The sequence below is a fragment of the Clavelina lepadiformis genome, chromosome 5 (assembly GCF_947623445.1).
Source record: "Clavelina lepadiformis chromosome 5, kaClaLepa1.1, whole genome shotgun sequence".
NCBI classification, from domain to species: Eukaryota; Metazoa; Chordata; class Ascidiacea; order Aplousobranchia; family Clavelinidae; genus Clavelina; species Clavelina lepadiformis.
Window position 1 is genome coordinate 3,698,754 of NC_135244.1, and position 23,683 is coordinate 3,722,436.

Sequence of the window (23,683 nt, forward strand, 5' to 3'; positions counted from 1 at the left end):
CTATATATTTTTATAGAAAGTGACTATTTCACCAAACAAATGGTTACCGTAATTCAAAAATCGCTCCAGTGGAGCCGTTTTTCTGCCATGCAACTTTAGAATTAAAGACCATTTTCTGTTCTGATTTTTGCTTTAGAACAATGGTGACAGAAGTTGGATTCCAGAGTTTGAGCAACCAGAAAAAATTAACTTGTGTTTCCGCAAATAGATACCTTTATTTCCATAACTGCAGATTTTTTAAATTTTGGGTAGATTTTCACAGTTACTCAAGCAATTAGGCTTATTCACCGAAACTATATTGCTGAGCTTATTGTTGAAAACCCAAAAAAACTGGTGTAGTGTCAAAACCCGTCACCTGTCCAAAACCTGTTCCCCATCGTGACGTCATAAATTTAAATCCAATTATGGTTTTGACTCAGCTGAAAAGGAGCTGTAACCCTTGCTTGTGGCTGGTGCAGTTGGCCGAGTAGGAAGATTGAACACTTCGTCCTCCAGTTCTTCTAAGATCTGAGATCTCGGCAGTTCTTTCTAACAACACAAGTAGTTGACCGATTACGCAGTTATCATATAGACGTTATCCAAGCTTTCAAATTTAGTTCTCAATTTGACTCATTAGTAGGGCGATTATTTTTTGACCTAAAAATTGAAAATTTTGACAAATTTTGACATTAAAAAACATTTTTTTGACAAATTTTGACATATGAAGAACTCAAGTAGTTAAATTACGCATTATTGTACAAAAAGTTTAAATTTATTGTAGTAAAGAAGGGCAAAAATGTGAACACAGACCTAGCCTATTCTGAAAAGGGAAATGAGTTAATTAAAAACCACTGCCAAAAAAACTGCAACTAAGACACAACAAAAACTGTTCAATACATTTGTCTAAACCAGGGATGTCCAACCTTTTATTATAGTGGGCCGCATTGTCACTTGAAATAATTGAATGGGCCGCAAAACCTATTAAATTTCAAGAAAAATGGGTACATGAAGTAGCCTACCTACTTTTGAAGTGAAAATGACTAGCGGGCCGCACAAAAATCTCAGGCGGGCCGCAGGTTGGACATCCCTGGTCTAAACTAAAGATACATGAAGTTATTGAACTATCTAAAGCAAAACCGAAGCAAGAGTTGATTCACAATAAGTAGACAATGGGCCATTTACAACAGTATAAAGTAGGCTACAAGGTGTACAATGTAAAATGACAAATTCACCTACAGTGCAACCTCTATGGCACCACGAAAATGCAGTTTGTAAACAATTTTGACTTGGTAAAAAATTTTGAATTTGTAAACAATTTTGACAATTTTTGACCTAACGCTGTAAATTTGACAAATTTTTGACTTTTTTTGTGACAAGTCAAAAAATAATCGCCCTACTCATTAGCCAATATATCAGTGTTTAAAATTCAACATTCTTACTACGCTGGCACTTAGTTTTTGCTGATTCAAATCCAAAATGAGAATCAACTGTTTGACGTCATTATGGGGGAACTGGTTTTGGCACTACACCGTTTTTTTGCGTTTTGGCACTACACCGGCAATTAGTTTGAAATGAAAATTGGATTGGAAAAATTAAGTTGTTTCAGGTTAGACTTAGCTTAGTAGGTATATAGCCTGCGCCTTATACTGCATTTACAATGTTAGGTTGAGTCAACCGAAAAAAGGTGGTAGCCTATGACAGGGGCCCGCAAATAGTGGGTCGCGAGACCTTCCAGTCTGGGTCGCGAAATATTTTAAACTTACCATAAATATAAACATCGCATCTGAGCAATAATGAACTTTAGCTTTTTTAAACCTCTAATTAAATTATTATTGCGTTTTTACGTAGTTATTACGTAACAATGCAACAATAGTCGAGCACACGTGTGCAACCAGTTATGCATCTTTTGTTACAATTATATGCTCACAAAATGCCTGGGCCGCGGGAACTTAGAACTATTTTTTAAGAGTCGCGCCAAAAAGTATTTGCGGACCCCTGGCCTATGATATCGGTTTTAGCAAGATTTAAACTAGACAAATGTTTTTTCAGCTCCTGAACTTGTAGGCCTATGTGTGCATTTGCCAATAAATGTACTTTTTAGTTGTTTTTTCAGTTTTTTATATTGTCTTAAACATCCCATCACTTACGCAACAGCACATTTCAGCAGAACTACAAGATATTAGATATAGGAACAAGCGTCGTTAATACTTTGCTCAGCAACAGCGTTAGCCATTACAACGACAGAGTAGACGGCCAAAAATATCAAGATTGAATGGCAATTATAGCTAAAATTCGGAAGAGCTGCAAAATTTGATTTTTGTGATCTGCACTGAGACCTAAATTGAAGTTAGCCTTCATTTAAATTAGAACATGAATTTAATTGATTTTCTTTGTTATAAATTTGAACTTATAGGTTAACCATAACTCGAAAAACGTCTTCGAACATGCAGTTGTTTTCATTGTTTAAATCAAGGGTCTCAAACACGTACGCGGCTTGCGACGCACTTTGAATTTTCAAATAATTAATTATTATTACTACAGTATTATTGTTGCTCTTTCAGTGCGTCATATTTTACGGTGTTCTTAGGCCAATAGCAAATATTTAAATTTCTGCGTAATTTTTATTAAGTGCGAAAAACAATTTAGCGACGATACACGTTGGTTTCTGCTTCTGGCTGGTTTCTGTATTATTTGCATGTAGTTCTAGAGTCTAGACCTGCATTGATCTGGTCTGTGTTCTTGTCCAAACACGCCAGTCTCATCCACTTTTGCTCTTTCTGTTTCTTTATTAAGCTGCGTGCGATTTCTTTTTTTTCTGTTTTCGCTTTAAAAGGAAACTTTCCATCGTGAACCTACTGAGGAACGATAATAGTCTTTCCGTTCTACAGGGCATTAGTCTTAGTAGAAGTGATCAAGTCAACTGTCGAAGTTTAAGAGCAAATATTCGTCTTTCTTTGCAGAATCGAAACCACAGTGGCAATTTAAGAAGATTAAGGATAAATAGCCATATATTTAAGAATTAAAACTTTCTTTATAAAATGTCTTCCGTTTCGAAAAAAAGAAAAATTATAGATAAAAGGAGAGTTTTTTCAAGATAAGTGCAATGATATGTATTTTATCACCGCGGCCAGTGATACAAGCCATTGTCTTATTTGTCATAAGAAGATAGCTGTTATGAAGGAGTATAACATGCGTCGGCACTACGAAACAATGCACCGAGATAAATATGATGAGTACGAGGGCAAAGTTAGGATAGAAAAAGTAAAGCAACTGAAGTTATCATTACGCAAACAAAGAAGTTTCTTTGCCTATATTAATCAGTTCAACGAAGATGCTGTAAGGGCGAGTTTTGCTTCAAGTGAAATGATAGCCAAGTCATTACGAACTTTTACAGAAGGTTTGTTCAAAAAAGAATGTCTTTTAAAGGCAAGCGATATTTTATGTCCCAATTCAGGGGTGGCCAACCTGTCAGAGACTAAGAGCCTCACTTCCTACTGTGTTAACCGCAAAGAGCCACATCATACACATTATGATTTATGACGTTTTTTCTTATTACGTCATAATACTGCATCAGATATTGTTTCAGTTTCATCATCTTTATTCTGGGTCGAAATCTGATGTAATCAGTCATTATTTAGCAAATATCAATTGAACATTAGCCAGTAGAGATTGCTTTTCTGTATTATTTATCTGCCTAAAATGGGTAAAATGTGCTCTCTTTCGGAGGTTCAATATGAACGAAAGAGCCGCATAATACCGGGCAAAGAGCCGCATGCGGCTCGCGAGCCGCGGGTTGGCCAGGCCTGTCCCAATTAAAGGAAACTGTTTGAAGGCATAAGCTTGTCACCTAATACAGTTGCAAGCAGGATTACAGAATTAGCTGAAAATTTGGAGAAACGAAGGACGTTGATGCATTTCCAATTGCTCTTGACGAAAGCATAGATGTGTCAGACACGGCACAATGTGCTGTGTTTATCAGGGGTGTGGACTGCAGTTTATATGTAACGTAAGAATTTCTGGAATCAATACCATTGAAGGGTACTAATACTGGACATGATTTATTTTAAGCCCTGGAAAACTGCATCGAGAAATATAGCTTGTCATCGGATAGACTTGTACTGTATATTTAGCCACTGACGGTGCACCGGTAATGTGTTCCAGCAATATAGGCGTGGTTGGATTGGTGAAAAGCAAACTAAACAGCCCTGAAACCTAAGGCTTCAGCTTTGCTAGTGTGCATTGTATTTACATCAAGAAGCTCTTTGTTGTAATAGTCTACAAATGAAGGAAGTGATGGTTGTAGCCTAATAGTTAAAACAGTCAACTTTATACGATCTTGGGGGCTGAACTACAGGCAGTTCAAATCTGAGGGCAGTTTGGTTTATTTCTCAACTCTGAAGTCTACAGGAAAAGTTGAACACAAATGCTTGAGAGAACATGCAGATTTGTTGTCACATTTAGCCTACTTCAACATTTTGGTGGGCGCTTTGCAGATTTTGAGGTACTAAAGCTCCAATTCCAACTTTTTTCAACGCCTTTTCCTGTAGAAATTGAAGATGTTGCAAAGGAATTACAAATGGAGTTAGCGGAACTTCAATGTGATACTATTTTGAAACAACAACATACAGACGTAGAGATTCCGAAATTCTACTCATTTCTTTCACGTGAAAAGTTTCTGAAGTTACTCTCTGCTGCTGCAAGAACTAATTATTGCAATGTTTGAAAGCACATTTATATGTGAGCAATTTTTTCCATCCATAAAAGCTAACAAGTCGGTACCAAGATCACGGCCCACTGATGAACATTTGCAAGCTACACTGAGATTGATTTCTTCTGATTGATACAAACCTAATATCGAGGACCTTGTTGCTGGGAAACGCTGCCTCCTAAGTAGCCAGAACAAAAATTTACTGTAACGCCGATAACATTCACTTTACTCGGTATTTATTTTTGTTTATTGTGTTTTGTTGTTTATTGCCTTTTTGTAATTTCTAGTGTATTGCGGCCCTCGGTATGATTTACAAGTTTGATTATTTGACCCTCACGGCAATTTAATTAAGTTCGAGACCCTTAGTTTAAATCAAGCTTAAACTTAACAAAAATCGATTTTTTATTCAGCTATAATATAGAGTTATAGACTATTAAAATGAGAAATATTTTTTCTGGTAACCAAAGTAGTGTTTTGTGGATTTTCTAAAATCGTATGTTCGGTGACCTTTCACTACGTAAACTGAACTTGCGCAACAGGAAAAAAATGTTAAAAAAGTGCTTTGTTTCCGGTTAAATAACTTTTAAAATCAATGTTTGGAAAATGTTTTCCATCGAAATAACGACAGCCTTCCTTTTAAGCTACAACTGCCTGTTTTTAGAACTGCGTACAACAGGTTTGTATAAGATCGTTCATATCCTTCCTGAAGAAATTAGGTGCCGCGCATTATTTTCCATTAGGTTTGTCAAAGTTGAAAAGTGGTAAAAGAAAACTAGTAGAGTAGGCCTACTAAGAATAAAATGACATGACAATTGAAATTTGAATTATGTTAGCTAGGCAGCAAGGGTTACTTAAAGCTAAAGTAATCCATGCTGCATTTTTAAGGTTTATTGAAGCAAAAATAAAATACAACTAATATATAAACAACCCATGTCCGAACGAAAATAAGGCGTATATAGATATATATACCACCATTTGTCTATTTACTGAGAACATCAAGTGTATAAATTTGGGCGTGACGACAGTCGCTAGGTTGTGTGTTTTCATTGTGTCAGAGATCTTACATTTTTATTACAAGAAACTGCAGCAACCTGTTCCCAAAAACCAAAAAAATTTCTACACGCAGTTGACTTCAAATGGCATCAAATTTAAAAAGTTTTTCCAAGTTTTTATTATCACGCCAATTATTATTTTTAACTGACCAGTTGTAAAGCTGATTTCGAAAACGACATGCATAAAATTACAGGCTTTCGTTGATAACCTTTGCGGATAGCTTCATCTGTGCCATTTTCATAAAACTAAAAATGACAATAATTCGGCTTACAGCATCAGTTAACTTTCATAATAAAAGAAAAATGTTGGTTTTCTAAAGTAACCGGAAAATATGGTTATACTTATTAAACAACTTAAAGCTGTAAGATTTTTGCCAAAAGTTATATAGTAGTTACAGGCTACAAACTATTAAGTTACAATTAAGCTTCATACCAAATCTTCTTTAATAAAAAAGATAATTTATTTATCGAATACAAGCATAGAGACGACAAAAAACAAACATTAATGAATTGAAATTTGTCAGCTGATCAGCTACTAAGCAAATTTTTGTAATGGTTGGCCTAATAAATTAGACATGCCTCTGAAATACAGGTTTGTAAAATTTTGATAAGTGAACGCGAGCAGAATAAAATGTTTGTAATGCAATTTGCAGGTTCTGTATGATACAAGTTACTTATACGGCTTACATTTAAACAAGTTTTTCATCCAAGCGTAGCTTATAATATGAATTAAGTTTTAATCAAGATAAATTAAGGTTTCCCAAACACAAAGCTAATGCTGCAGAAAACGATGTTTGCGTAGAAACAAAGTTAAAGTTAAGTGATTAAACGCCTGAATAAAAGTGTTCTTGGAAAAGCATACAGTCGGTTAGTGCTTTTAATGTGGTGGAGCATGGTACCTGTACCTAGAAAAGGCAATTAACTTATTTTTTTTATAATCAGAACTTGTCCGAACTCAAGACTAGTTTGCTATATCTTAAAAATTGCATCGAATAACGCTAAGTGTAAGAGTATAATAGCTACCTGTCATTTCAGAGAAATAGTTAACTTTATGAAATTATTAGTTGCAGCCTTCTATGCGGTTTGACAAGACCTAAGGTTACATAAGCTTTCCAAACACGAACGTTTTCAAATAAACAAACAGCGCCAGGCAAAGTCTACGTGACTTCCGGCGAGACACGCAAAGAAGAACCTAGGCGAGTCGTCGTTCCTACATTTGCAGTTGCTGTATTTACTTCATTGTAAACCGCACTTGTTTGTAAGCCGCCCTCGATTGTCATGCAGCGTATCTGATAATGCTAAAAAGTCAATTTAAGCCGCGCAGTATGTGTGGTAATCGTGTTGAAAGTGTTAAGTCCACACAGAACCATTCACGTTATAACAGCTACGATTGCAAAACAAGAATTCTCATTTGGCCCACAGAGATACCGCTAGCCGCCGACGAAAATTCTTCGTTTTACCCAAGGGACGGGTTAAAAGAGTTTTGTCAAAAAAGTGCAGCTAATTAAAAAAATACCAGAAAATAAAATATCTGTTTGATAAGAAAAAGTAAAGCGCTCTCTAATGTAAACCGCATAAACTATAATGAAAAAAAACTTTGTAAGCCGCCGCTTACAATCGAATAAATACGGTAAGTTCATATAACAACTACCAGTGAGGCCAACTTTGGTTTGAACAACTTTCGCTTTTTACTTATTTTAAAGTAGTAAAGTTTTATCATGTTTATATGAACGTTAATGGAAAAAGTTTTTGCTCGCAGCATTGTCCCTTTGAGAGAATTGTTCTTTTGAACATTGTTCTTGTCGTCTGAAGGTTTTCATATTAGCGCATTTCCGCAAACATTCTGAAGGTATCGGCAATCACAGCTTCAAGATATTTGATTCGCAACTAGACACAGTTTACTTTGTCGCTGTTGTTATGCCAGAACAATTAACCGTTCGTAACAAAGGGCTTTTGTTAATACCATAGCGGATATCGCTCTTAACGATAAAGGCAGAATGCTGCAAACAATTAAAATGTTCGCTCGGCTTCGTGCAAAATATTCCAGTCATCGAACGGGTTCGAGTTCTATCACGGTACTGAAGAAATGATTAGCAAATAAACTGAGTTCAAACGCTTTGGACCAATTGGGTTTCTGACCGGATCTCAAGAACTGCCAAGTTCGTTGGAAATCTCAAAGCAAATGAAGAAAAAAGCGATCGGGCGGTCACGTTCCCTTCACGCATGGTCGAGTAGACTTTAGTCTCTTATTGGTTCCGTTGGAAGCGAATGGAAAATTCCAGTCAAGGTTCACTCACGTATAAGGTAAGCGTGTCTGAGCTTGCGCGTTTAGCAAAATGCAGTGATTCTAGCGCGCAGCAAACCCTAGATAACTGTGGAATGTTGTCCACAGTGTCCTTGCTTCTAAAGTAAAGCTCGTGCGAGGTTTATTGTTGCCAAGTTGCTGACTGTGAGGTTGTTTACCTGTGATCTGTTGTTCGGCACGGAAACTCGAAACCGGTTTTTCCCTTGTATTTTATTTACAAGATTAATGCTGGTATTATGGGCGACGAACGCCTTGAGGCAATGTACATTTTTTAAACAAACCTTATTTGCAACTGGAAAGAGCTGCAAATCACTTACAATATCGAGTTGGCAGAGCTCGGCTAACCACATGTAGGTTATGCAACTATCCAAATGATGAGCTTGACAGAAACACAACCAACACAAAAAATACAGCTATAAAAATTGGTAAAGTCGATAATAACATGAATGAATGGAAAAATAAAAAATAAACGCTTTGTGAGTAACTTGACTGGGCTGTTGCTAGTATTAAATCATCACGGATAACTCATAGAAAATCTGATATCAACTTCAAACTCTAATAAACAACATTTCAAAAAGGATAAAGAGATTTCATTCACTCTAATGAACGGATTAAAATTCTGTCAGATGTAAAAGCGCATATATACAAGGTCATTAACATGTTAGAGGTACTAAGCCAATACAGGAGAGATATTTACAATAGACTATTAATTATTTTTCATTTTCACCTTTTTCACCAACAGAGAGTTTTCACACAAAATTTACATAAAACTTTGCTTTGCTGGAAAAGCGCAATGTTCAGAAAAGTTTTCTAAAACAACATTACTAATGTATATAAGTGATAATCCAAAAAATTGTAACACCAACAAAGTGATATTATAATATAGTCAAGAACATTCTATGTAGAATCTCAGCAGAAAATGCATAAAGGCTATGGAACTTAACTGCGCAAAAATCACATGTATGTATACGTACCAATCCTTGTCTGTGTGAACTGTGAATGCATACTAATGAACTTCATTTATATATTGAAAGCATTAAAACATACAACTAAGAAATAGTGTGCAGTAAGAGAATTTCTGTCATCATTCAGAGCAATAAATGAGCAAGGCAACATATGATGTATTACCAGGAATATTTGTTAGAGTTTCTCAAAAACAAATTAAGCTGATCACTGTGGTGCATTGGCAGTTGCTTAGCGAATTTTATAAAACTGTTGTGATCTTTGTGTGATAGAATTGGTAATATCTGCACAACATCGACTGATATTAAGAATGAATAAAACGTAAGATGTATCATCAACGGTGCACTGTGTAAGCCTAATTCAATTAAAAACTATTGGCAGGTTTACGGAATAGGCGTTATCATGCAAAATCATGACAATAAGGATTGAATGGCAATGATGAGTTGGTATTCTAAAATTTAACACACCTTTTCAGACATAGCAGCCGCCACCAGAGCAGCGCCTTTGCCACTTCCATCATGTGATAGGACAAAATCGATGGAGACCCCTGTGCCATCGCATAGTTCTTCAACTTTTTGGGACATTAACTTGCTGAATGTTGGGTGTTTTCTGTACACAGTGCCGTCAACTCCAACGGTTACTTTCATGCTTTCTGTGTCGTGATTTTCTTTAACTTTTAGAGCAACTGCAGCCACTCCTGCTGCACACAAGTGAGCTGCCCTCTTTGAAACCAAGTGGCAAACGTTATGGACGGCTTCACAATCTGCATCATCTGGGGTTAAACCAAGTTCTTGAAGGATGTTGCGAATCAAAATATTGCCGTGGAGTTTGTCATCCACTGATTTGTATTCTATTTCCGATACATATGCTGTTTTGAACATGCCGGGCGTAAAAAGCTTCTTAGAACCTTCTCCGTTAAAGATTGCCCCTTCTTTTGTGAGTTTACATAGAATCAATCGAACCAGCTCCCCCAAATACATGCCACTGATCATTTTCTCGAACAAATGACAATCTGGATTAAGCGAATCACTGTCGACAGCTTTGTCAAACTCTGTGCGAATTTCATCCAAGACACCATTATCACCGAAACCTCCCAGTTCCATGTTGATGCACATGTCACCGTGCTCTCCATCGACCATATGTACATTTGATAACTTTTCCATGTAGCAAGCATTGCATCCTGTACCGACAATCAACCCAATCTTACAATGAGGTTCTGTTAACGCACAGGACATCATCGTTCCGACTGTATCATTAACAATCGCCACCACTTCACAGTTCATGTCACCACGTTTATTAATCGCCGCAGTAAGCAGCTGGACCACGTCTTGACCTTTCACCCCTGACACATCAAAGCCCTTTGTCCAGGTCAGAAGTACACCTTGATTAAGACCACGCTGCTCCAAAGGAAATGAAAATGTAAATCCAACAGGAAGATAAGAGTCCATCAGTCCATGTTCTTCACAAAACATCGCTATGCACTCAGCAATATAACCAAAAAATCCTTCACTGTCACCTTGAATGATGCTTTCAGGTAGGGAAAAAATCTGGTTCGCCATTTCTACTCTGCACTTTTTGCTGTCATTAGTTTCATCCAAGATTTTAATAAGCAAAACCCGAAAGTTGGTGCCACCAAGATCAAGAGCTAAATAGCAGCCTCGTTCATCTCCACAAGGTACAGAACTGACATAAGACGGAAGCATACCCAGTGATGACGTTGAATCACTTCGACAAAGACCTTCAACCATTTCAGATTGCATAGTGCCCATAACCTGCTTTAGTTGTTCATTATCGAGATGAAGTTGTTGTTTGATGCTTTTAAATAGAGTTGTACTTCCTTCTGCTTGACCTTCATTGTTGGGTGCCATTGTTAAACTAAGCTCAAAAAAGGATGATAAATTAATAAAACTGAATCAAAGAAACACAAAAGGAATCGTAGATGGGGCTTCCCTAGCCTTCCTGGTTCTATCTGGTGAAAAGATAAATGAAGCGTATATATAATTCTTGTTTGACCAAAAATGCACTATTTGCCACAATCAGTAAACAAACGTAGAAAACAGTGACAACAGGAAGCTTGCTAATATTTGATTTGAAAATTATACAACAATAGCACAGTTTAACAGTCACATATTATCAACGCTAGTTAACTACTAAGGCCAGGTTTTGGGTACTAGCTAAACTGCTATGTCAGTTACGTTTGTATAGTGTGCATGTACGACTAGTCTACAATACACCTAGATATACATGTCTTGAATGTGTTGTACACCAAAATTTGTTTTTCAAAATGCCTCACAATGCGTCATTGCCTGACCTGCGTGTCGATGGCAGATTTGGCCAACAAACTTAGAAGGTAAAGTATGTAAATAGTGGTTAAGTATGGTATGTTTAAGTATGCTCTTTCGCTGCAGCCCAGCAATGATCATCAGCTAAATTAAGCTGCTACCCTTTACCTTACAAATTCATGAGAACCGATGAAGATACTGTTAAATACAGACATCTTACTCTGCATTGCACTAGCTTTAGAGCCTTTGCAGCACTGCACCTATCCGTCATCTTCTATCGGCCTACTCATTACTCAACCGTTCTGCAAATATCACGAAGAGTAATGACCAGACACTGGCTGATTGCCGCACGGCATTCTGCGAAGTGAAGAAAAAGGTAGAGCTTTTTTCGCACCATTCAGAACGCGAAACGAAAAATGGTTATGCTCGAGTGATTTTGAACAAGCTAGTTTCCCAATACAATACGTAGTAGTTTTAGCTGAGCATGTTAAAATTTTGACGTGACGTCACCAATGGCAGTCTGCGGTTTTTGAGTAGCGCCCTGCAATTGGTGATGTACGTAGTTGCTGATTAGTAGTTTACAAGCTAGTTTCCCAATACAATACGTAGTAGTTTTAGCTGAGCATGTTAAAATTTTGACGTGACGTCACCAATGGCAGTCTGCGGTTTTTGAGTAGCGCCCTGCAATTGGTGATGTACGTAGTTGCTGATTAGTAGTTTAGAGAGGCAGGGTCGTATTGTATTGTATTGTATTGTTTATTTTTCGTCATTCTCTTTGGGGGAACGAAAAATAAAATGTTAACCATTATAGCGTGATAAACTAACAATTAACAATTCCATCTGCAAACGACGAGCGGGAAAAAGCAGCAAAGCCCAAAATGCATAAAACGTGCAAGAATAAGTTAATATAACCAAATGATAAATAAGAATAATGGCCAGCACGGCCACCAAACCCAACATACAATAAATAAGTTGTAAAAAATTACTACTGCCAAACAATGCTCACAAACACAAACATACTGTGTAGCTTAGTAAGTCATATAAAGTTGGATACTGAAGCGGTAAGTGCGGTAACTGTGCAACAATTAAGCTGATAAAACAGACTTGCGAAGATACACCTGGTAACATGGTAATCAGAAGAACGTCTGTTATTTTTGTACAGTAGCCTGCGGTTTTCACATGGCACCTTCTTATTATTTACTGCTCAGTAATTGACAGGCTGCTGTTGGCAATGTGTAACGCTAAGCTACTGCTCATAACCTAATGAACAGCAGATTGTCATTACCTGAGTACCACCCTGCTGTTGATTGCTGCTGGAAACTGGACAGCTTACGGTTTGCTTATATTAAGGGTGTGTCAAGCGTAAATACAGCTTACGCTGTCTTCGCCCACACAACTAATTTTTAAATATATTCTTTTCTAAAAACCAATAGACTTTTTTTCTTGCAAGAAATCCTCATTAGCCGCTCACTTTGCTGCAAAACTAGACTGCTATTGATCATGTCACGAACAGCAGCCTGATGCTACGTCACCTACACTACATCATAATGTCAGTCACTGAGCAGTAAGCAGCAAGTAAAAGCAGGATGCTAATGGAAAACAGCAGGCTGCAGCACCCGCTCTTTTGGTTAGAACCGCGCCTCTAGTTTCCACTACTTTTAGCACTCTCCTTTTTGCCTTCAGAATGTTGCGTAAGGCACTATCAAAGAAAAAGACCGACGGGAAGAATTGCATTAAAGGCGATAACAGAGATGCTAACGAAAAAAAGAATTACCTAAAATGGAAATAACGGAAACGGAAATCTAAGCAGGACAAATCAAACTAGCAAAATAGGAAAATCGAGTCATATCTTCTTCTTTCAATCATTTAACCGAATAGGTCGTAAGGGAACCGACAGGGAGCAACAATAGTGACTGATCGCCTGCTTTCTCTCGCCGTGGTCTTGGTACAGTACTTAAGTTCGTCATGTCGATGTGTGTCCATTTTATTCTTTCTTGCTTTCTCTCTGCGTGTTTGTCCCCGTTTTCCGTTTCCATCTAGGTTGCTTTGCCCAGACTGTTTTTGCGAGAGCTAAGACCAAGAGAATTGAAGTTAACACTTCAAACTTTGGGTGAGACCTTCGTGACGTAGCTTACGATGTGATGGAACAATGTCAGTTTGCGAAATTTCACAACAGCTAGCAGTGGGTCCTGAGTTTCCACACGTTTTGTGATTTTTATCTTACTTACCGTTTGTTTTATAGCCTACTCCATACAAGACACCCCCTGTGGAAGCAGGGCATGCATTAAGCCAGTACGAGCTGCGTTGGGCCCCACGCTGCTTATCGCCAAAACAATAATAACAGTTCAGGTTTTAATTTGCGTAAATCGCAGTGTTATTTTTTCTTTTAAGAGAATGTCTTGGTAAAAATATATCACGAAACCTGCTTTAATGGGAGCTAAATTGCATAGAGCTGATATTTGGTTACGTTATTAAATTAATAATATTATTACATGAATCAGTTATTTAAAATCTGCTATTGATAGGGGCCCCGCCATCATTCTTGCATTGCGCCCCGCGCTTGCTCAGGCCCTCTTGTGTGGAAGTTATCTATGCTATGGCACTTTTTTTCGAACCCTTGGACCTTCTTTTCGGTGTCGGCAATAACAATATTCATAATAACGTGCAGTCATAAAGAAGGATCGAAGTCGCAAGGCAATTGTGATTTGAACAGTTGATTCTAAGAAACTGATTTTTTTGCTTCTTCATACTCTGTCTAGTCTAAATATATGACTACTGATGTAATGATGTCTCAACTCTAATGCGGGCCTCAGTAATCAGTAGTAAGCTACTATAGGCTACTTCCCAGCGATGAAATAACTATCTTCTCAGTGGGTGGGCCCACTACAACTTTAAAATCTTTATTAGGCTACTTATTTTTGTGTTAGTCGGCTTCGTTTTGTCGTTATCATCACTATTTTTCAATTTGTTTATTTGCATGGTACGTTGGGTTTTGTGGCCGTATTAACTATTATTCTATTCGTTTTTACCATGTTGTTAGCAGGTCCGTAACTAGATTAGGTCATCACTCATCAGGGGATGGCAAAAATATTCTGAAGGAGATTAAATTTCACATTAGTATAACATGTATACGAAACCAGTCTAATTACACTTATGAAACCACGCTACACCGTTTCGACAAACTTCCAACAATTCGAATTGAGTTAAATCAAAGTAAAACAGTTTCAAACATTGAAAAGGGAGTATTTTCACCAAATTAAAATTTTATTCCTGTTGTCCTGATGAACTTAATACGAATGGGTTAATGAAACGTTGGTAGACAATAAAATTATGTTTTTCACCAGTTGTACCATGTATTTGATGATTAGGTTATTAAGCCTGATGGCAACCATAGTATTATTTATTGAAAGGGGAATGTTGTGACAAAATAATCTTAATTACATAACAGTGGTGAGAATGAAAAATTACGGTATAGATTTTCTAGGAAGCAGCAAAGACACGAGAAAAATAATTTGTTGAAATTACTGTTACCGCAAAGCGCAACGTACGGTTCATCGAAGCTTTTACAAATGTTGAAATCATTTATAAAAATAAAATTGTGTACTCAGTCGATGGAATCGAAAGTGTAAACACGCCCCCCCCCCCCACCTGGTTACGGGCCTGGTTGTTAGTGGTTAGGCTACTGCTGGTTACACATTATTATGGCACGTTTAAAGCTTTTGGGCTTTGCTGCTTTCCCCCGCTCATTGTTTGCCGGCAGAGTTTTTATTTCATCACACTGTAGGCTAATGGTTAGCATTTTATTTTTTGTTTGTCTCACAGTGATTAAATTTATTTTTTCTTTCTTTCGGCTTCTCACCTTTAGGTCCTATGAGATATATCGAAAAATTGCAACTTATCGTGTTCCTTAATCTAACTGTAAAAGGTAATTAAAGCTCAAAAATGAGTGAATGTAATTATGTAAACAATTTTCATCAAACATCAACTAAACACAGAGTTCACAAGTGTGGTTGGTTCACTTTAAAGTTTTGCACCGTCTTTTTAAGTCTAAATTGATGTCATTTATCGCAAAACATTGCCCTTGTTCGTCTTGTTAATCTGCGTTCAGGTTATTCCCCTATATGACATCGCTGAATTTCAATGGCAAACGTATTTTCATTCAATTTGCGAAATAAAGGGAGAGATCTAAATAGCTAGGAGACGAAGACAGAGAATAAGGTTTGTTGATTTAATTAATAGCTCATAACTCCTCTTCATTCAGGCGTTCAAGTCGAAGTGCAAAAGTATAAGGGACCCGTTTTTGCTAGGGTGCTGTACCCAATAGCTATTTTTCACTTTACAATATTTAGGATATAGTTTAGGTTGTTAACTTGAAGTGGATTAAATGTGCACTTTTTACAGTTTGGTTGTATAGGTATAGTTTGCACGTTTACAGTGTTTTACTAATTCATATTTTGTCTGTTTGTGGTATGTTACATGTTTCAGTGTGTGTTTTTACAGTGTTTGTATAAGCATTCAACAGATTTAGCAGTTAAGCAACCTGACCATCATGAGTAAACGTAAAGCACCAGGAGAAAATGCAAACAGTGGTATCTGCGATTTTCTAATTGGTGAGATTAGGATATGGATAAAAAAGCATTTTTATGTAATTTTAGGTTGAATGTATTAAACAATGTAGGCTAATAACAATTTTGAGTTAGTTTTAGCTTTTTTGAAAAAGTTCTTCAGTATTCAATATGTACAATTTTTTTTCATCTTTTCCAGATCTCTTGTTTTTTTTTTACTGCACTGCAGTATTGCAGTAAAGGTTTAGGCTTGTACAATATATTTAATCAATCATTTTCAGTCATTTTTTTTTTCGTCGTTAGTGTGGTGGGCGCGAAAAATATAAAGCCATTTGTTGTTAGAATGGGAAAATGTGACAATGTAGAAGAGGCTTTAAACGTACATGTAAATAATATTTGATAATAACTGCTGATGACAACTAGAACGGCCACTAAACCCAAAATTACATACAGGAATAAAATAGCTTTACAATATTTTTAATCAGAGTTATCAGATTATGAAAAGAATGTCAATCGAGCAATTCATAAGTCAACGGCTTATCGCAAGGCGGCAAGTGCTATTGCAAAGTATGACAAGAAGATAACAAGTGGAAAAGAAGCAAAACAATTGGTAATTTCTTGTTTAATCATGTTTTTTGCACAACTATACTTGTCAAATGCACCAAAATATTGCCCACAAACACAATAACCCCAATAATTCAAAATATTCTTTTCAGAACTGATAAAAACAACCTTTGAAAAAATATTTGTATTTTTATGTACACTGCAATGTATATACTGTACATAGCCTTTTTATTGTAATTGTGAATAAGGTTTTTGCTTATAGGAAGGTGTTGGCGTAAAAATCGCAGCAAAAATTGATGAGTTTTTAAGCACTGGTAAATTGGCAAAGCTGGAAAAAGTTCGTCATGATGAAACGTCACTAGTCATTAATCTTTTCACCAGAGTAACTGGCATTGGGTGAGCATAAGCTGAGCATTATTGAAGTATATTTGCCAGGTATGAAAGGAAATGCTTTGAAACATTCTCGTTTTTGAATTTTATGCCAAATATAAACTGGAAAGTAACCTGACAACAGCGGTAATAACAGCAGAAGTAGTTCACGAATCAAGCACTGAGCATGGATATCATATACAATAGGGTTAAAACAATTCCAGTGTTTAAATCTGGTTTTTTAATTTTTTTCTGTTAAGGCCTGTTGCAGCCAGGAAGTTGTATGATGATGGATTTAGAACACTTGACGATTTGCGAAAGAATATTAACAAACTCACACATCATCAACAGATTGGACTGAAGTAAGTGTTGTTTTGACATCTAAAGCACCGTTTGTTTGTATATTTATTGCCCAACCACAAACTCACAATGTTGTTTCTGACCGAAGACATTTCGATGATTTTGAGAAAAGAATTCCCAGAGATGAAATGGAGAAGCTTGAAGTGAGTGGTATAAGCAGCAAGCAATTGACAAGCAAGCACACTTTCTTATTGCACTGCTGTATATTTTGCACATTTGCAGAAAGTTGTTGTGGAAAATATAACTTCATTGGATTCAGCGTACACAGCTAAAATCTGTGGTAGCTACCGAAGAGGTGCAAAATCCAGCGGAGATATTGATGTATTGCTCACTTATGCGAGCCATGGATCCACCGATGGTAAAAATGTAAGTTCTGATTTTAGACTTGTAATAAATTTGCAAGATGCGGTAAACCATAGGCCAGGGGTGGCCAACCAGTCAGAGACTAAGAGCCTCACTTCTTACTGTGTTAACCGCAAAGAGCCACATCATACACATTGGCACACATGAATATCACCCCGTCTCTTGCTCACTCACATACACACCTTTGTTCAACTATGTTTATTGTAAATGTTACACACCAACATGAAAATGACAGAAATTTACAAGTCATTTATACTGTACAAGCTAAAAGACACAAATACAACATGAACGAAAGAGCCGCACAATACCGGGCAAAGAGCCGCATGTGGCTCGCGAGCTGCGGGTTGGCGAGGCCTGCCATAGGCCTTTGAGGGTTTCTCTACATTTCTATTTCTTATTAATGAACCTTAAAAGATCTGATGAATTATCTGGTGTTTAGCAAAATGGTTACCTAAGATGAAATAAGTGTTTCTATTTCTTTTTGTTAGAAAACCCTCCTGCAACGTGTTGTTGGTCAGCTGGAGAAAATCAGCTTTGTTACAGATACGCTGTCTCTTGGTGATACAAAATTTATGGTATGTAATGTAACTCAGGTCTGGAAACGTGATATTTTGATACAAAGTGTAACAGCTTGCACAATTAATATGTAAATTGTATGTTATTATAATTCCTTAAAAATATTTAGGGTGTCTGCAGACTATCTAAGTCTTTAGTAAAAAATGGCACTGATGAAAAATATTCTTTTCGACGCATTGACATAAGGTAATAAAGTGAGCATATCCACAAAGATTTTCAGTTAAAGATAGTGAGGATAATTAACTATTCACTGTACCTACTTGTAATATCTTGCTAAAAGTGTTTATTTTCATAAATAAGAAGTTGTTATTTCTCAACATTTGCTGTTAATCGTAATCGTAATGTTTTTATGCGCAGACTGATTCCACATGATCAATATCATTGTGCTTTGCTCTACTTTACTGGAAGTGATCTTTTCAATAAAAGAATGAGAACCCACGCACTTGAACAGGGCTTTACGATCAATGAATACTCAATCAGGCCTCAAGGGTCAACAGGTTGACATGCCAAGTTATCACCATTAACTTTTGTCTTATCTGGTTATCGTTTTTAGCCATAAACGTGAACAATAATATAGTGTACCGTTTTAACTGAAAGGTATTTTCTCGTGCCAATCATGACAGTGTCAGAGCCTCTGGTATTTGTTGATTGATTGGTTGAAGGTTTTAGTGTCTTTTGAATTTCAGGAGTGGCCGGTGAAGCGCTTTCCGTATCATCAGAAAAAGATATTTTCGAATACATCGACATGAAATATTTAGAGCCCTGTGATAGAATGGAGTGAAAAGCAACCAACCCATATCGCTTGTTTACTGTTAGTCTGTTGCAATATTTTAATCCAGTGTCATGATTACAGACATTTCACCTGTCCGTCTCACAGGTTTATTGTTTAACCTCGTGTGGTTACGGAATTTCATCATGTTTGCCATTGTAACGTGTCTACGCTCTATTCAATAACCATTATGTTGCGATAATTGTGTCTACTCGTTGTCAAGCTGTTGTCTGTTTACCTTTTGTATGCCTTTCAATAGATCGCACTCCCATACATAATCACCACACAAATTCGTCACATTTGTGTTGTTAATAAGCTACAGTTTTAAAACAACTTGATGTATTGCTGTGAGTGTGTTATATCTTATACAGAATAAATAACAAAACGGATTAACTCTTTTTTATAATGCTTCCTGTACATGCAAGTGTGGTTTAGCGAAATAAATAAAAAGAATATGTTAACAATAAGATATAGGTTTCGTTACAACAACACAGTTCCAAATAGTATAAATTATGCAGTTGGAAAACCCATTTCAAGCAGGTAGTAGACTTACGCTTTGTTCGAAGCAGAGTTTTCTTTGAATCGGCCTACCATTTTTAAACCACGGAGCTTATTATGTGGATGCTGCTTGAGACACAGTTGCAAGATTTAAATTCAACTGTTTAACCGATTTGAGGTTCCAATATTCGGTTCTAGGTCGATTCAACCCCGGACGATTCGACCCACGGATGATTGAACCCAGGACCATTCAACCTAGGACGATTCCATCCACGGACGATTCAACCCACGGACGATTCAACCCCCGGACGATTCAACCCACGGACGATTCAACCCACGGACGATTCAACCCACGGACGATTCAACCCGCGTACGATTCAACCCCCGGACGATTCAACCCACGGACGATTCAACTCAGGACGATTCAACCCGCGGACGATTCAACCCAGGACCAATCAACCTACAAAAACGTCTACGCAGTTCGTTATCAGGCACGGATGGCACTTTTACCACTATACCAATACACATCTTAATTGTATTGAAATAAAAACAAGTTTATGTACCGTGTTGTAACTTGTAACTAGTAGGCCTGCTTAGCGAAAAATAAATAAAGCCTATACGTCGATTAAAGGTCAAACCTTAGAAACAACTGCTTGTTGATGGGAATGAAGATTTCCTGCAAAAAAGTTGGAATCGGGAGATCGAATATTTTGAGAGTAGTAGGCCTATATAAGTCGCTTGTCTCCAGTCAATTTATTATTTTGAAAATAAACGAATAACCTTTCCTATAGCAGAGAGAAGGATTCTGTGTGCTATAATTCTGCTTATTTCGTTGTGGTTAGTTTGAAGTTTGTACCTGAACAAAATACGATACGATTGCAAAGGTCTCATAACCGTTAACCACGACGTACAGGCCTATTCAGGATGGCCTAACTCTAGAGTATAGACTATAGACTATAGAGTATAGACTGTCCAATATTAAGCTTACAATTGGCTACAAAGTAACTTGGTAATAACCTAAGCCATAAGTACGTGAAAGGTCCGTGGGTTGAATCGTCCGTGGGTTGAATCTTCCTGGGGTTGAAAGGTCCGCGGGTTGAATCGTCCGAGGGTTCAATCGTCCGTGGATTCAATCGTCCGGGGGTCGAATCCTCGGCGAGTTGAATCGTCCTAGGTTGAATGGTCCTGGGTTGAATCGTCCGGGGTTGAATCATCCGTGGGTTGAATCGTCCGACCACCCCAATATTCAACATACAAAATTGGTACTTTAGTAATTGGTACAAAATTGATATTTGTAAACAGCTTTGGCGAGAAGAAAGAAGTTGTTTCAAACGGAATTGTTCACCCGCAGCCAACAATTGATAGTTGCCTATGTACGCACCTTTACCTTATGGTCGTATTAACTGAATTAGTCTATGTTATGCATAGTTGTTTATAACGGGGTTTGGATGACAGTTCGACCTAGTGGCTGCTCGAAACGTTCCCCGACATCTAGCCCAGGTGGCTGAACAACATCTGGCTCACACGTCGACGACGTGTGAAGCTTTTGTTACTATGAGAGAAAGATGTTCATATTTACTTACATAAAAATGCTTGTTCTGTATTTACTTCTTGCATTAATATTTTTTTTAAACAATAAGGTACTAAACAGCTTGTTAGCTCATGAAATTAAATTTATTTGTGGTTTCTCATCGACATGTCAAAGTTGTTGAAAAACGATAAACATCTTATATTTTCCAACACATGCGGAATCGTTGAAATTTCTTGTGTTTGATTCTCCATTTCTTGACTTGTTTGATGAAGCTTTAAATTCTGAGACTTCTTCGATGCATTTGAAACTCGTTGGATAAGACAACCAGAAGTTAAAATTTGCTCTCGCTGGCGCGCTTATTTATAGCTTCTAGCCCATAGGCCTACATTAAATCTAAATAGCGTTGCCTAGCCTATTTAGGCTGTGATAATAAAGAGATGTTATAATATACAAATCGAACAGAATATAGAATTCTTATTTTCAGACGTCTGCTTTACGAAACATGACGTCAATGATAGATAACATTGCATACGGATAACTTTCTGTTTTCCGTATTAAGTCGTGACATAAATATCGCGCCTGCCTATCTTGCGTGAGTTATGCACAGCTGTTTAATGCATTCATTCTACTAAGATCAACGCTGTAATATGGACGTCTTTATGCTGCTGCTGTGCCAATGTTTTGTCTAAATGTAATTGTTCAAAGAGACTTCAATATAATCAGTATATACAGTTGTCATTCCTGTGTAACCATTGTTGAATTGTATTTTAATAAGTTCAGTATTAAGATAGACAACTTTATTGTCATCTTCACAAGGTAACAAGGACTTTGATCCTATAATATAGGCTAGCAGTGGAAAGCAAATCATTATAATATTGATTACTGCTAATTGAAGCTAGTCATCAGACAATAAGCCGTCAAGGTGAACAATTAAATCTGTGGAAGAGAAAAGCAGAGAACGACCTCATAAGACTCATATATCATCACCCGCAATAAACATTTCAACAAGTACTTATTGTAGTGAAGTGGGTCAACCTCTCAAGTTCAGGTGCCATGTACCCACTTTCCATTACAAGGCTATACCATACTCGAAACCTTCGAGTTGTCGAGCCTAAGGCGAAAGTTTTGAAAATATGCAAGTTCACTTTGCTCGCTTTAACGGGGCTAGTACACAAGTGCACAACGACAGGATGCCTTTGTGTACCAGGCCCCAGCTACTCAAATTGTGACGTCATCTGGTTGTGCACTTGTATACTTGACCCACTTAAGTTAGCCTAGGTCTGTAGGTCCAGACTGTTAAATTTGTTCTGTAGTTTATTCTGTACTTTTTTTTAAAACTCTTGTTACACCGACTGGAAAGTAGTGCAGTTTTTGACGAGAAATCGTGCGTACATATATTTTTGAATGTCATGAGGCTAATTATCATACCTGTAAGTTAATACAATTATACTGGTAGTTGGCCTAAACATTGAATTATGGCCTTACAAGTTACAGCACAAATCTGATTAATCCCTAGGAACACAGATTTAATGGATATGTTACTTGTCTAGTTGTCACTTCTCCTGTAGTAAAATACAAAATCATAAATTATGCTGTTTTTTGTGTGATATTATATATATATAGATCATTTGTAACAATTGTGTGTTTGCTAATTTAAATTATGGCTTCTCCTGGGCAGCAAGAAGTGCAATTGTCATCATTAACTCCTCCTCAGTTAAAGATGCTGCATGACCAATTGGATCAGGAAATTGAAGTCCTCACTAGCTCCATGCAATCTCTAAAAGGTGCACAAAATCAGTTTAACGAATCGAAGCAAAGTCTGAAAACAATTTGTCCGAAAAATGTTGGAAAGGACATTTTGGTGCCTTTGACCGGTTCCCTTTACGTCCCTGGTCAACTTGCAGACGCCGATTCTGTTCTTGTAGACATTGGAACCGGATATTATGCAGAGAAAACTCTAACTGATGCTGATGAATTCTTCAAACGAAAAATTGATTACCTTAAACAACAAATGGACAAACTTCAGCCGGCTGTGCAGCAGAAATTCCAGAGCCGGCAAGTTGTTTATGAAATGTTGCAAGCTAAAGTAATGGCACATGCTAAGCAGCAATCAAAAAAATGAAAAAACTACAACAAAATATAAACATTTTCACCATTTATTATCGTGTGTAAATCACGTCAGATGCATGAGCAAATGTTAGCGATTAAAACTTGTATGTATTTCGTATTCATTGTCTTTCTGTTACTGTTTATGGCACCCATTTTGAAGAGCTTTTCATTATATTTAGGTCTGTAACTCTGTATAGCAGTGAAGCTTTTTATAGCCCTTTTCATGCATAAAGATTAAAGTTAATAAAGTGCAACTTGACAGTTAAGTCTATTGAAGTGTGTATAAAATATGTAATATGTAGCCAATATAATTGCGCATATTTTACCTCAAACTGTCGCAGACGAAAGAAAAATGTGAAATCTTTTGCTCGCGCACCATTTTCAAAAATCATTTTGACGTTAAATCTGGGGTACTTTTCTGCTTAAATGAAATAGTGACTTATGTCATTTATATAGAAAAGTAATCATGGTCGATGAGTGAAAAATTTCATGTTTTTTTACCAATTCCTAAAACTTTGAAATGAAACATATGTGTGAATTTATTAACCATATGTAAACATATTACATTCTTCATATTGACACCAATTGCTTTAGCACTTTAAAAATATTTATTGTCATTTTTCAATATGACTTTGGCTCGTTTGCTCATTTCTGTTCGTATTTTGTAGTGAATATTTACATTAACACCTT

The 23,683-nt window shown here is 36.9% G+C and overlaps 3 protein-coding genes and 1 pseudogene across 3 annotated transcripts in view; 2 read left to right on the top strand and 2 right to left on the bottom strand.

Moving 5' to 3' along the window:
• The window catches only part of LOC143458786 (protein SPMIP7-like), a 124,118-nt gene that overhangs the window by 16,089 nt on the left and 84,346 nt on the right, over positions 1 to 23,683 (bottom strand). The window lies entirely within an intron of this gene.
• On the bottom strand, positions 8,236 to 11,180 carry LOC143459769 (hexokinase-4 pseudogene; annotated as a pseudogene).
• Positions 15,463 to 19,254, top strand: LOC143460939 (DNA polymerase beta-like). The gene is made up of 10 exons (XM_076958631.1): positions 15,463 to 15,899; positions 16,340 to 16,464; positions 16,681 to 16,814; positions 17,048 to 17,149; positions 17,236 to 17,290; positions 17,370 to 17,513; positions 17,999 to 18,085; positions 18,196 to 18,272; positions 18,444 to 18,583; positions 18,773 to 19,254. Exons 1-10 carry the CDS (start codon positions 15,839 to 15,841, stop codon positions 18,865 to 18,867), a joined length of 1,020 nt encoding a protein of 339 aa, XP_076814746.1. The 5' UTR covers positions 15,463 to 15,838; the 3' UTR covers positions 18,868 to 19,254.
• LOC143459945 (prefoldin subunit 5-like) lies at positions 22,483 to 23,661 on the top strand. The gene has a single exon (XM_076957265.1). It carries the CDS (start codon positions 22,545 to 22,547, stop codon positions 23,004 to 23,006), a length of 462 nt encoding a protein of 153 aa, XP_076813380.1. The 5' UTR covers positions 22,483 to 22,544; the 3' UTR covers positions 23,007 to 23,661.